We start from the raw sequence: 15232 nt of genomic DNA on the forward strand, positions 1-15232 counted from the left end.
AAGAACCTGATGAAATAAAAAAAAAAACTGAACAAATTAAGAGACTTTAAAACAATGAAACGTCCAGAGAACACGGTATAACAGCAGAACTACTAAAATCAGCTGGCCCTAACACTATAAAAGAGATCACTCAATTAGTAGGACATATCTGGCAAACTGAGAAAATACCTGAGGACTGGAAAACTGCCCTAATCCATCCATTGCATAAAAAAGGGGATAGAACTAATATTAATAATTACTGAGGAATCTTTCTTCTCCCGGTCACATACCAACTTTTCCCACAGTGTCTCTTGGTTGAGCCCACGAACAGTTAGAACCTAAAATTGGTGAATTACCAACCAGGCCTTAGATCAAATAGATTCTGTCCGGAACAAATTCTTAATTTAAAACTAATCATTACGCTTAATTCTAGTAACAATATTCCATGTACATTTGTGGATTTTAAAAAGGCCATATATGACTCAGTTGATCATGAATCTCTTTTCCTAATTTTAAAGGAACAAGGGCTATATAATAAAACTCTAACACTGATTAAGGAAATGTTAACCAAGACTAGTTCTGAAATTAAATTTGTGAGTAAATTTCTGAACCATTTGATGTAAAGACTGGTGTTAGACAGGGAGATGGACTCTCCCCTTTACTGTTTAACTGTGTTTTGGAAAAGGTGATAACAGAATAGTGAGAGCAAAAGTCAAGTTACAATATAGAACAAACAATCAAGCTAGGTATAAGTAATATTAAAGTAGACTGCCTCACCTTTGCAGATAATCTGGAAATTTTCACTAGGGATATCACCACAGCTCAAAAACAAATTGAAATTCTTAAAGAAGTTGTGGAAAAAATAGGACTACAAATAACATTCAAAAAATGGAATATATGACATGCAACAAACAAGCACCAAAGTTTCTGAACATGAAATATGGAAAAATAAAAATGGTTTCTCAATTTAAATACTTGGAGGAAATCATAAAGGAAAATGGTCTGGAAAAAGTGCAAACAAGTTCACTGTCAAAAAATGGCAACTGCATTCAAATTAGCAGAAAATAGTTATAATAAAAAATCACTTTCAACATAGTAAACTGAAGTATTATGGTACTGTAATCAAACCTGAATGTCTTTATGGAGCAGATACTTTAATTTTAAGTAGAAAGAGAGATATTGATGAAATTCAAAAGAAAGAAAGAAAGATTATTAGGAAAATGTTAGGCCCCAAAATTACTGATGGACAATCTTATAGGCTGAGAAGTTATAAGGAAAGAGAAGAATACACAGACATACATGGTGACATGAGAAAACAAAGACTTAAATTTTAGGGGAATATTAAAAGAATGGCATCCACTAGGTTTACAAAAAAAAAATAGTAGAATTCCATGAAAACGGAAGTAAGGTCAAAACTGGTCCAATTAAATGGATGGCTGCAATTAAGGAGGGTCTCAAAGTACCCAGCATAACTCAGGCAGACATTACAGATAGAAAAACATTCAGACAAAAGATGTTTGATTGTAAAGTTGGTCAGAGGCAAATTAGAAAACGGACTGGAACACCGTGGTCCGATGAAAGAAAGAGACTTCATTCTGAAAGGATGAAACAAATTTGGACACAAAGGAAGGCCAATCATCAAAAGTGACATTGATTGATTGTAACTCGCGTGGTCCAGTTGGGCCCATACGTGAATAATATTGAAACTCATTGTATGCAGTTCAGAACTTGTAAGAGGTTTCCTGCCAGTATATTCCTAAATATGATGACAAGCAAGTAGTAGAAGTTGACAGTGTGAAATTTTTGGCATTATAGCTTGATAATAAATTCAGCTGGGAGGAGCATACCACAGAACTGTCGAAGTTCCTAAACAAATCTGTTTGCAATGTGAATGTTGTCAGTCATAGTAGGTATAAAAATAAAAAAAGCTGGTGTACTCTGCTTACTTTCAATCTGTAATATCCAATGGGACTATTTTGGGGACAACAATCCAAGCTTATGTTTTCTGTGTGCAAAATGTGTAATAAGAATTATTTGTAGTGTGAACTCAAGAACGTCGTGCAGTGGCCTGTTTAAGGAATCAGAGGTACTACATATTTATTCGCAAATGAAATTTGTCATTAAAAATGTATCTTTCTTCCAAACCAACAGCTCAGTTCATGGGGTCAATACCAGAAATAAGAATAATCTTGAGAAAAATTTTAAGTGACTTGCTTTGGTCCAGAGAGGTACGCATTATGCAAGAACACACATATTCAATAACTTGCAAGCAACCATAAAATGTATCTACAAATAAAGGTCAGTTGAAGAGGAGCCTAAAGGATTTATTAGTGGTATACTCCTCCTGCTCCATTGATGAATTAATTAGAAGAACCGGCTGATGTGTATATTTTTGATAACATCTAATAATGCTAGTATTAGTAAAATTTGACTTCTGTACAAATATAGTGCAGTAATGTGATCATTGTAAGTAAGTGTTGTATAATGATATTTCTACACTGATGGGGAAAAATTGAAACACCGAGAAGGAGTTGTGTGACACAAATGAAAGTTGGTAAGCATGTTTCTACATCTGAAAGATGATGTCCATTCAGTCTTCACACCAGTCACACAAAAGTGGCGCTAGTTGTGCCACTATGAGGATGCAGATCCTCACCACAAGCACATTGTACAGTGCGGTGTTTTATAGACATTTTATTTATTCTAGTGCATTCTGGCACTTCGAAAGTAGTTTATATATTAGAAAGTATGGATGATAAGAAGAAGAAAATCGTGGTAGTCGCTGGCAGTTTGTACACTATGTACTAACGTATTTCTTGAAAGAAAAACCACACAATACCTGTAAAACAATGGACATAACACAATGGGTAATAACTGACAATAATGGACATAGTAGAACCAACATTTTGTTGGCAGTCACTTATAGTGTTGATTTACACAACTCTTCCCTGCCTTATACACTTCTTTCAAGAGGCCTACTTTTTTGTGAGATTATTTCTGAAATGAGTGAATGTATTTTAAATCTGTCTTGCGATGCCAATGAAATGCATATTTTTGTCACCAAATATGTTTTGTTTTCTTGAAATAAAATAAGTGTGTCTTAATGAAACATATATACTATTTGGCTTGTTTTCTCCATCTAAAAACAGTTCATTACAAAAGATGTTGATGATAGTACTTTAAGGTGTTTGCTCACATGTTTAAAAATACTGTAGTTCTTAAATTTTTTGCCAACTTTTGTCTTTGCTTACCCTTGAGATCTCAAGATTTGTGAGGGAAAAATGCTAAGACTTGTCTGGAAATCAGGGAAATATCAGGGAGTATCACTTGGGAAAACTTGTGGCAACCCTGGGTCTGGGTGTGATTTTGTATGACAACAGGAACACTCTTGTGATTATCCCATGCACACTGACTGCAAATCTGTAGATCCGTCTGTCAGTTTGACCTGTTGTACTGCCATTTGTGAACAGCATTCCAGGGAATGTTTACCAGCAGGATAACACTCACCTGCATACCGCTGTTGTAACGCAACTTGCTTTGAGAGTGCCAACATGTTGCCTTGGCCTGCTTGATCACCAGGTCTGTCTTTAATTGAGTACATATTGGACATCATAACATGATAACTCCAGCATCATCCACAAACAACACTAATTCTCTCTGTATTGACAGGCCAAATGCAACAGGTATGGAACTCTAATGTACAAACTGACAGCCAGCACCTGTACAATACAATGCATCCACGTATGCATGCTTGCCTTCAATGTTCCGGCAGTTACACTGATTATTAATGTTCCAACATTTCACATTTGTAATGGTTTATATTGCATTGTTAATCACGTAAATATTTTGCCTAGACAATAGTATTCCTGAAATTTTGTTACTCTACATTAATTAATTTTTGATGTTGCCGTTTTTTTTCCGTCAGTGTATTTGATGATGCATGGCTAAATATAGCCTAAGAGTTATCATATTTACTTCGGTGTACTGAACATTTACATGTTTTGTGACAAGTTATTTATTAAATTTTAAATGAAAATATGTGTAAAAAATTTTAAATGGAAAATCCAGGATGGAATATAACAATATTATGAAAAGTGTAGTTATTTTTTTCTTGTTTCAATCCAAGAGATCCATTTCACACAGTTTTAGCCCATTTCCTACCTCCTGCATGCATTTCCCTCTGTTACCAAATTTACGATTCCTGGTGTTTCAAGACTTCAAGATGTGCCCTATCAATCTATCACTTCATTTACTCAATTTGGGCCATTAAGTTCTTTTCTCTGTGATTTGATTCAGTATTGCTTCATTTGTTACTGATCTACCCATCTAATCTGCAGCATTCTTCTGTAGCATCACTGTATCCTCTCATGTCCTTACTGTTTATTACCAAAGGGTCAACTGCATATAAAGATGCACTTAATGCACATACTTCCAAGTGTGTGTGTGGGGGGGGGGGGGGGGGGTGACTGGAGTCGGACTGTCTCACATGATTGAAGAAGAGGATTCTGTTTGTAAACATACTATTCTTTATCTTATATGTGTATGGAAAGTTCATTTAAAGATGAACAGATTAAGAGGAAGGAAACTGAAACAGATAGAAAGTGGATTTTCATATGTGCTTGGCAAAACCTCATGGGAGCATCACATTTTAGAAACATGCCAATCATATGTTCCAACTGTAAATAATTCTGTGTGTAGTGTCCAGCTTTCTATTGAAGGTGTGCTTGTACTTTTATCTTCATCAGGTCTTGTGGAGAGGAAGAAGAAGAAGGTGAAGAAGAAGGCGGTGATGAAGAGGGAGCAGCTTCAATCCATGTAAGCAGATACTAGCCCTTCCATGTCTTATTTACATTTTATTCATCTTAAAGTGACCAATATCCTTTCCTACATTCACACAGAGATAACATACAACAACTTCACTCAATTGGAATTAAAATTTTCTAATTTTTCTTTTATTAATTGCTTACTATTACTAACCATAACTCCGTCTGATCTCTATAGCGAACAATGGACAAATTAATGGTATGTATAACTTTGTACTTGTCTTCTTATCAATATATAAAGAGATAATCCTTATGATTTCTTAATTCTTTACATCTGTAGTTATTCATCAGAGATTCATTTTTTATAATAAACTGCTTCCAGAGATATAATATCTGTGCATTCTCAATGTGACTTCAGTTTGCATAATATCAGAAGAATAACCTAATGTAACATAACTGGGATTTCTTCATGTTACTCAAGACCTAGCATTTTTTATGCAATCTCATTTCTCAGTTGGTTCAGCATAAGTGATCATTTCAGATGTTCTGGAAAGTTGAACACTGAACTTTGGTACCATAATGTCAGTACCAGTAGAGAATAATTTTTTAAAAAGAAAAAGAGGTCAGCTGGAAATGTAATATGACAGGAGACAGCCAACTGCTCATTATTTATTAAAAATATTGATGCAAGGCTGTGGAGAAAGTGGGGCTACAGGGGAAAAAAAGAAAAAGAAAAAAACATGAAATATTGAACTACTAGAGCCTTCAGTGGAGCAGCAAAATCACAGAAAAGATGTAGAAATACGCTTTACAGAGTAGAAAGTCACTCAGAAAGCCAGGCTAAGAGAAATAACACACTTCACAATAAAAATATGGTGAGAAGAATATAATACGAGGAAACATTCCACGTGGGAAAAATATATCTAAAAACAAAGATGAAGTGACTTACCAATCGAAAGTGCTGGCATATCCATCCACACATACACAGACACAAGCAGACATTAAATTTTTTGCCAACTTTTGTCTTTGCTTACCCTTGAGATCTCAAGATTTGTGAGGGAAAAATGCTAAGACTTGTCTGGAAATCAGGGAAATGTGTGTGTACGAGTGTATACCTGTCCTTTCTTCCCCCTGAGGTAAGTCTTTCCGCTCCCGGGGTTGGAATGACTCCTTACCCTCTCCCTTAAAATCCACATCCTTTCGTCTTTCCCTCTCCTTCCCTCTTTCCTGGTGAAACAACCGTTGGTTGCGAAAGCTTGAATTTTGTGTGTATGTTTGTGTTTCTTTGTGTATCTATCAATATGCAAGCACTTTCGTTTGGTAAGTCACATTATCTTTGTTTTTAGATATAAAAATATGGTGAGAATTACAACCTGATATCAAATTCCAAGTTAGCAGTTCCAGTTTAGCTTTTCTATCATTTTTCCATGTCCCATCACGTGTATGGCAGAGAACAACCTCTCAGCAAGATGACAGCAAGTTCTTTGCAATTAGCACTGAAAATAAATTAATAAAATAAAAAAAAGGCTGCAAGTTACAGTCGAATGAGGCACGCAGTATTATTAACCTAGAGTATGTAATAATAATGAGCTGCAGGGATTTTATAAGCACAGGTAGGACTCATAAGCTGATGGGGCAGATAAAAATCAAAATTAGAAGAAGAAAAGTATAATATGGAGAAAGGGTAGAACTATAGAAAGAGAAGAACAAATAAATAATAATAAAGCACTTAGAGAAAGTAAACTAAAAATTAAAAGAAAGGGCAGGGAGGGGGGTGGGGGGGGGGGGCATTCACTAATGCACCATGTGAAACAAAATGGAGTAGGAAGGACATGACTAAAGAGAAAAAGGGTGAAAGAAAGAAGGAGAAACTAATATTACAGAAAAGAATGGAAATTACACGAAGAGAACTGCCAAAGGTATGTATGACCAGGAAAATATGTGTAGTAAAAATGTTGGAAGAAAACTGGAAACAGCAGAAATAGTGCCCCAAAAAGTATTTGTGTGGCAGAGAGTACATAAATATAATGAATACCATAAAATCAAGGAAAAATATTTAAAGAGAAAGGATAAAAATGCAGATGAAAAATTAATAAATTTAAACTCAGAGTATAGGAGATGTTATCATTGCTACCAGATAAGGCAATTATTAGATGATGTGTTTCATTATCACTTTTATATGTGAAGATGGTATCTGTTCTTTTGGACATGTCCGAAAGAACAGATACCATTGGTGACCATGCAGCATGTTAGAATGAAATTACAATGAAATGAATATGCCTAGCTGCTTACAGGCGTTGATATAAGTCAACGGAGACAGTTAAAAATGTGTGTCCCGACCGGGACTCGAACCCGGGTCTCCTGCTTACATGGCAGACACTCTATCCATCTGAGCCACCGAGAACATACAGATAAACAGTGCAACAGCAGGGACTTATCTCTGGCACACCTCCCGTGAGACCCACATCGCAACTTATTGTCCCGCACTATAGTCATAGTGCCCTGCCCATTATACTTATTACTTGTGGCTTTACTGCTGATTCCCTTAAGAGTTCGGGCTCTGTTTGTGCATCCGCACAGAAGATGATGGTCAAGTGGCCGGTGAGCCTTAACTATATATATTTGAAGATAGTATCTCTTCTTTCCCAAGCCCATGGGAGGCGTGCCAGATATAAGTCCTTTCAGTCGCACTGTTCCTCTGTGTGTCCTCAGTGGCTCAGATGGATAGAGCGTTTGCCATGTAAGCAGGAGATCCCGGGTTCGAGTCCCAGTTGGGGCACATATTTTCAACTGTCCCTGTTCACTCATATCAATGCCTGTAAGCAGCTAGGGGTGTTCATTTAATTGTAATTATCACTTTTGACTTCCGTGCAGAAAATGAAGCGTTCTTAATACAGTTTCACAGTTAGTTTTCTGTTCCATGAATAATTTGTACAATTAATTCTGGTGATTTGCATCAAGTTATTTTACATTCATATTACACATTTTATATGTAAATATGACTATAGGTACTTTGCAAAATTTATTTTAAACATCCTATCACATATCAAAAGTAATTAAAATAAACTAAAAAAGAATTCCATTATTATCAACACAGAAGATGACTTGTCTTCTTCTTCTTCTTCCTCTTCTTCTACTTCTTCCATTTAAAAAAAAAAAAATATATGCAGGGGGGGGGGGGGGGGGGGTTGGGATGAGCGTTTCTAACACACAAATCTTCAGTCACTTATCCATTCACTAACAAATAGGTAACTTAATAATGATTGTATTCGAAAACACCCTCAATTCATAACCTTACTTGCAAATACAGTATAAAAAGTGTAAAAAAAACTCACACCCACACATTACTGTGGTCATATAGCACATAATTTGGAATATTTACTCCATATTTAGAAGACAATCACTCATGAGCTCTTGTGTAATACTAGTGAACCTGTTAATACTTCACAATTGCTAAAAATGTATGGGAATTGAATATTTGTCATAATCCCCTTCTCCCCTCTCTCCCTGTCCATCTCCTCCTCCCACGTTGCTCTCTCTGTCCATCTCCTCCTCCCCAATCTCTCTCTCTCTCTCTCTCTCTCTCTCTCTCTCTCTCTCTCTCTCTCTCCTGCTCCCCCCTTTCTCTGTCCACCTCCTCCTTTCCCCTTACTATGTCCATTTCCTCCCCCACCTCTCTGTCCATCTCCTCTTCCTCCCTCTCTCTGACCTTTAGACTTCCTTATTACAATTGCAAACAAAACCTCAAGTGGTGGAAATTGATGTCGCTTAAAATGAATGTATAAATTGATTGGGATCATTGGTATAAGGGGTGTGAGAGGGACCTCTTCAACTGCTGTATCTGTGAGGGTGGTAGCTTCAGTGACAGTATTTTGCAAAGTTTTAATCTACAATTGGGCAGGTTTACAAAGTTGTTAATGATTCAGATTCCATAGTAGTATTCTGATCATAAGCCAGTCAGATATAAATATAATTTTCCTGTTTTCCATTAAAACAACGTGTGAGAAAGAAAACATGTAGTTGTGTATACAGTTTTTGTTTAAAATTATGTATATGGAGAAAAAATATGTATAGGAAAAATGATTTGTCTTATTGTTTAAACGCCCTGCTTTTGTAGTTAATACTGACAGCAGGAAAAAAATCTCACATTTGACAGTGTAGCACGTTCTTTCTCGCAGTTGGTTTTAACAGAAAACTTGTAGATTGTTGTTTAAAGAATATATAATATTTGTTGGAGTATCACTTAAAAATTTGAAGTAAATCAGTCAAGATCTTTTTGAGATTATTGCTAACAACATTTCCCCTTTATATATTATATATGTATTTACATACTCTGTGTTGTTGCTGTGGTCTTATCCTGTGCAAGCTTCTTCATCTCCAAGTAACTACTCCAACCTACATTCTTCTGAATCTGCTTAGTGTATTCATCTCTTGGTCTCTTGGTTTTTACCCTCCATGCTGCCCTCCAATACTAAATTAGTGATCCCTTGATGCCTCAGAACATGTCCTAACCAACCAATCCCTTCTTCTAGTCAAGTTGTGCTACAAATTCCTCTTCTCCCCAATTCTATTCAGTACCTCCTCATTAGTTACGTGATCTACCCATCTAATTCTTATGCATAATACAATTATATATATTAAAAATAAATATGCTATGTCCATCTGACTGTTTATTAGAGCTGTGTGTAAAAATTTGTAGTAAATTGGTCAAGAACTTCATGAGACTTTTACTAATGAAGGAGATAAGTGCATGAACACAATCTGGCAGTCTACCTTGCCTCAGGCTTCCTCCCCTTCACCCTGTTATGCTCCAGAAACAGAGTTTATCCCTTAATATGTCTCTACTGCACTCAGATGTACTACATACATGGAGTATTTGTTTTTAACCCACTTCATTTAAAGCTAGACATGAATTTTATACTTTTAAAACAATATTTTTAATAATCTATGGTTTTGCCGCCCCCAGAAAGAATGAACAGGAATTTTTTGTAGGAAACTTAATTCAATTTCACTAGAAGCTGTGGGATTTGAGTTACCAAAAAAAAGTTTCTTTTAAATGATCCCTCATGAGAATCCTCACACCCAACTGATCACGATTTTCAGTGTGTTGTTCAGAACACACACTCCTTGCACTGTGCAAAAATTTGCAACAAATGATTTTTCCCATAATTTTCCTTCATTGAATGGACTGTGTAGTCTTGTGAAGAACATAGACAATAGGAGGCTAAATGTGAATTTGCTATTTGTTTTGAACTTCTATCATGTTTGTGCATGTGTTGAGTCAGCCCTCCACCCCCACCCGTCCCACACATACACACACAGTTGCACAGATAAATTGTGCCGGCTGAATACACAAAGCCAGGACTGCATTTCTGCCGGTTGACTGTGATGAAATATTGTGTTGGATGCAATTGGGTAGGAGAGAAAAGAGCCAGGGAGTGAGAGGGAAGGTTGGAGGATGGTGGCTGTCAGCTCAGAGGAAGGCACCAGATGTACAGGATCAGAATGCAAGAGGAAGGGCCAGCAGGTGCATGAGACAGGAAGGTGACACATGGAGCATGGCACTGGTGAATTCCTCCGACACATGATGGTGGTGATATGGAGAAGTAGATTTAGACAGGGCGACAGAACAGTGGAAGGGAAGTTACCGAGGAAGAAGCTGTTGGTGAAGTTAGTGTACTTGGAGAGGTTGGTAGTGGATGTGGAGCAGAGGGTTAGTTGACATTGAGATGAGGAGGATTACAGGAATCAGGGACAGTTTCCAAGAACAACTTGCATCTAGTTTAGAGAAAATGGTGCTACGTGCATTGTAAAACAGCGTTTGAAATTGACCGTGTTGTGATCAACAGTGTGCTTTGTCATGGGGTAGGCAACTCTGTTCTCAGCCAGTTTGGAGGCCATTCATTCAGATGAACAACTGATTATTGGCTATGCCCACATGAAATGCTGTTTGTAAAATTTAAACTTCATGGCTGGAAATGTAAATTATTAAAATATTCTGCATTATTATGCCACAGTTGGGGAATTTCTTGTTGAAATCCCTATCTGCTAAGGACATCTTCAAGGGGAAGCTGTTGGTTTTCTGAAGGTCTGATACAAAATCTTGGCTCACTGCTGACTAAAGTAAAATATGGTTTCCACATGCTACTACGTACAGATGTGAATCACATTTTTTGAAAATCATTCACACTTTGGCATTTTTGGACACTGTCATCTGCTCTGGTCCTGTTTGAAGGTGTCCATTCATTCAGATGAACAGCTGGTATTGGTCATGCCCACATATAAACATTTTTATGGGAATATATACTCATTGCTTTGAGAATTGGGTCATTTTCTTGTATATTTTATGTTTTATTTTTAATTATAAATGACTAAGTGCTGACTGTTTTAAAACTGATGCTAACATTACCACAAAAATAACAAAAGATAGCCTAAATTTTAAAAAAAAAATTCTACTTATTATGTTTTAATAATTATTTTGTGAACTTTATTTGGTTGTTAATGGCACAGAGATGTTAACAATTAAGGAAAGTAGGCTTACTGTAAGTTTAATAAGTAGAATGTTTTGTGTTTGTTAACATTCTTAATGGTATAATGTACATGTCTACAGGAACAAGAAATGGAAAAACAAAAGCTCCTGTTCCATCAAGCACGCTTAGCAAATCGTGGTGTTGCAGAGATGGTTCTTCTGCATATATCAGCATGCAAAGGAGTACCAAGTGAAATGGTTATGAAAACTTTGCAACTTGGTATATCAATACTGAGAGGAGGAAACAGCGATATTCAAATGGTGAGAAACAGCAATATTCATAAAACAAATTAAATCATCACACCATATTGAAGTTGGAGTTCAAGCTTTCAGGATCAGTGTCTCCTTCTTGTAGCAGAATGGTTGAAGGAGAAAGAAGAGACATGAAGGAAAAGGACTGGCAATGTTTAGGAAATTAGGACAGTTATGGAGAAGCCATCCAGAACCCTGAATCAGGAGAAACATTCCAGAGAGGATGAGAAGAAAAGTCTCAAACTTTTCCATCTCGTCTTGTCCAGTAAGTCTCCTCTGACCTGGCATTCTGGGCGACTTTTCCATAACTGTCCCCATTCCCTAAACATCAACAGTCCTTTTTCTTCATCCCTTTTCCTACCCCTTTAACCTTTCTGCCAGAAAAAGAAGCCACTGGCTCCAAAAGCTCACACATTTCATTAACTTTCTTATATGGGTTTTTCCTTTTGCCACTTGGTGAGTAGATTTTTGATGCATCCAGTTATATAGTGTAGATGTAGACACATTTCACAGGCAGTGGGGATAGTTAACATGATTGGCTGCCGACATTTGTTGAATCCTGAATCCTTATAATTGTTGGAGTCACATGGAATACACTGTGTGGTTGTGAGGCATATTTTGAGGAGGCTTCTCTGGTGAGAATCAAGATCTCTTGTCAGCACTTCTCAGAGATAGGTGTTGCCTTTTGAGGCAAACTGAGAAACTCCTTGATTGAGAAGTAGCAGCTCCAGTCTCATAAACTGGCATACGGCGGTGTGCTGACCACATGACTGTCCATATGTGCATCCAATGATGCCTGTGGGCTGAGGATGACACAGCAGCCGATTGGTACCATCGGGACTTGTAATCTTACCCTCCCGCACATCACCATTAAATTGTTCTTAATGCCTTCATTGGTTTCAAAAGCTTCAAGAGGTGTAAGATATACAAAAGAAAAACTTTTTACTTATCTTCATTTTCTCTTGTTGTTGGCTCCAAGTATTGCATCTAGGGGTACATTCTAGCAGCTGAAATTTTTATATAACTTTGTGGGTTCCTGATGACTAAATAAGTGATGAAGATTTGCCTGTATATTTCTTGAATTTTATTACTTGTCACATTATTAAATATCACACCATTTTTTACAATTTCCACTTAACATTCCATATTACATTGTTAGTGTAGATCGTATAAATGTCTGTCTCCATCAGAGGCATGCCCACTACTACTGACTTTCTGTGGTACTCATAATATTCCAAAGAGTTTACAAAGCAAAAGAGTTTACAAACTTTATTAACAAAAGAAGACTCATTACCAAGATATAACATTATTTTATAAATGAATCCAGAAATAAATTTAATAATTAGGGTTAGATTGTACAATTAATAATATGAATTTTAAGTATATTGGAAATTTCATAATTTCAAATATTTTAAAAAGAAGAGTAATTTTAACTGTACATACAGAGTACTAACAAATTAATTTCTTTTTATACATTTTAGCATGAAATATAATACATCATATACAAAATCAAATGAAATTCTTTCAGCGAAACAGCCAAGAATGTTCACCCCTATACCAGATATATAAAAACCAATACCAGGATTAATGAGAAAGCGCTGGTAGATAGACACAATAAAAAACACACAAACACACACACAAATTTCAAGCTTTCGCAACCCAAGGTTGCTTCATCAGGAATGAGGGAAGGAGAGGGAAAGACGAAAGGATGTGGGTTTTAAGGGAGAGGGCAAGGAGTCATTCCAATCCCAGGAGCAGAAAGACTTACCTCAGGGAGAAAAAAGGACAGGTATACACTCGCACACACATACATATCCATCCACACATATGCAGACACAGGCAGACATATGTAAATGCAAAGAGGTTGGGCAGAGATGTCAGTCGAGGCAGAAGTACAGAGGCAAAGATGTTGTTGAATGACAGGCGATGTACAAGGGATGGCAACTTGAAATTAGCAGAGGTTGAGGCCTGGTGGGTAATGGGTAGAGAGAATATAATGAAGGGCAAGTTCCCATCTCCAGAGTTCTGATAGGTTGGTGTCGGTGGAAAGTATCCAGATAACCTGGACTGTGTAACCCTTTGCCAAGATGTGCTGGCCGTGCACCATGGCATGTTTAGCCACAGGGTGATCCTCATTACCAACAAACACTGTCTGCCTGTGTCCGTTCATGGGAATGGACAGTTTGATGCTGGTCATTCCCACATAGAAGGCTTCACAGTGTAGGCATGTCAGTTGGTAAATCACGTGGGTGCTTTCACATGTGACTCTGCCTTTGATTGTGTACACCTTCAGGGTTACAGGACTGGAATAGGTGGTGGTGGGAGGGTGCTTGGGACAGGTTTAACACCGGGGGCGGTTACAAGGGTAGGAGCCAGAGGGTAGGGAAGGTGGTTTGGGGATTTCATAGGGATGAACCAAGAGGTTACAAAGGTTAGGTGGATGGCAGAAAGACACTCTTGGTGGAGTGGGGAGGATTTCATGAAGGATGGATCTCATTTCGGGCAGGATTTGAGGAAGTCGTATCCCTGCTGGAGAGCCACATTCAGAGTCTGATCCAGTCCCGGAAAGTATCCTCTCACAAGTGGGGCACTTTTGGGGTTCTTCTGTGGGAGGTTCTGGGTTTGAGGGGATGAGGAAGTGGCTCTGGTTATTTGCTTCTGTACCAGGTTGGGGGGGTAGTGGCGAGATGCGAAAGCTGTTTTCAGGTTATTGGTGTAATGGTTCAGGGATTCAGGACTGGAGCAGATTCGTTTGCCACGAAGCCCTAAGCTGTAGGGAAGGGACCATTTGATATGGAATGGGTGGCAGCTGTCATAATGGAGGTACTGTTGCTTGTTGGTGGGTTTGATGTGGACGGATGTGTGAAGCTGGCCATTGGACAGATGGAGGTCAACGTCGAGGAAAGTGGCATGGGATTTGGAGTAGGACCAGGTGAATCTGATGGAACCAAAGGAGTTGAGTTTGGAGAGGAAATCCTGGAGTTCTTCTTCACAGTGAGTCCAGATCATGAAGATGTCATCAATAAATCTGTACCAAACTTTGGGTTGGCAGGCCTCAGTAACCAAGAAGGCTTCCTCTAAGTGACCCATGGATAGGTTGGCATACGAGGAGGCCATCCTGGTACCCATGGCTGTTCCCTTTAATTGTTGGTATGTCTGGCCTTCAAAAGTGAAGAAGTTGTGAATCAGGATGAAGCTGGCTAAGGTAATGAGGAAAGAGGTTTTAGGTAGGGTAGCCGTTGATCGGCGTGAAAGGAAGTGCTCCATTGCAGCGAGGCCCTGGACGTGCAGGATATTTGTGTACAAGGAAGTGGCGTCAATGGTTACAAGGATGGTTTCCAGGGGTAACAGATTGGGTAAGGGTTGCAGGCATTCGAGAAAGTGGTTTTTGTCTTTGATGGCAAACTTTGTATGTAGTGTTGTCTGAAAGCTGATGCAGTCCCTCAGCCACATACTCTCGACGATCCAAGTACCACGGTCGTGGAACCCTTGTCAGCCGGAAGAATGACGATTGATCAGTCAGCTTTCAGATCACGGATAGCCTGGGCGTCAGCTGTGGTGATGTTGGGAGTAGGATTAAGGTTTTTCAAGAAAGATTGAGAGGCAAGACTGGAAGTGAAAAATTCCTGGAAGGTTTGGAGAGGGTGATTTTGAGGAAGAGGAGGTGCGTCCCGCTGTGACGGAGGACGGAACTGTTCCAGGCAGGGTT

At 38.1% G+C, this 15232-nt stretch overlaps 1 protein-coding gene and 1 non-coding gene across 2 annotated transcripts in view; one reads left to right on the forward strand and one right to left on the reverse strand.

The window, feature by feature from the left end:
• Window positions 1–15232, forward strand: part of LOC124776932 (ryanodine receptor) — a 694095-nt gene that overhangs the window by 591873 nt on the left and 86990 nt on the right. The window contains exons 80-81 of the mRNA XM_047252151.1: window positions 4725–4794; window positions 11353–11532. Coding sequence (XP_047108107.1) covers window positions 4725–4794; window positions 11353–11532 — 250 coding nt within the window. The remainder of the gene's footprint in view (window positions 1–4724; window positions 4795–11352; window positions 11533–15232) is intronic.
• On the reverse strand, window positions 7074–7147 carry Trnat-ugu. The gene has a single exon. It is a non-coding gene; the product is annotated as a tRNA-Thr (tRNA).

This window comes from Schistocerca piceifrons, chromosome 2 (genome assembly GCF_021461385.2).
Source record: "Schistocerca piceifrons isolate TAMUIC-IGC-003096 chromosome 2, iqSchPice1.1, whole genome shotgun sequence".
NCBI lineage: Eukaryota > Metazoa > Arthropoda > Insecta > Orthoptera > Acrididae > Schistocerca > Schistocerca piceifrons.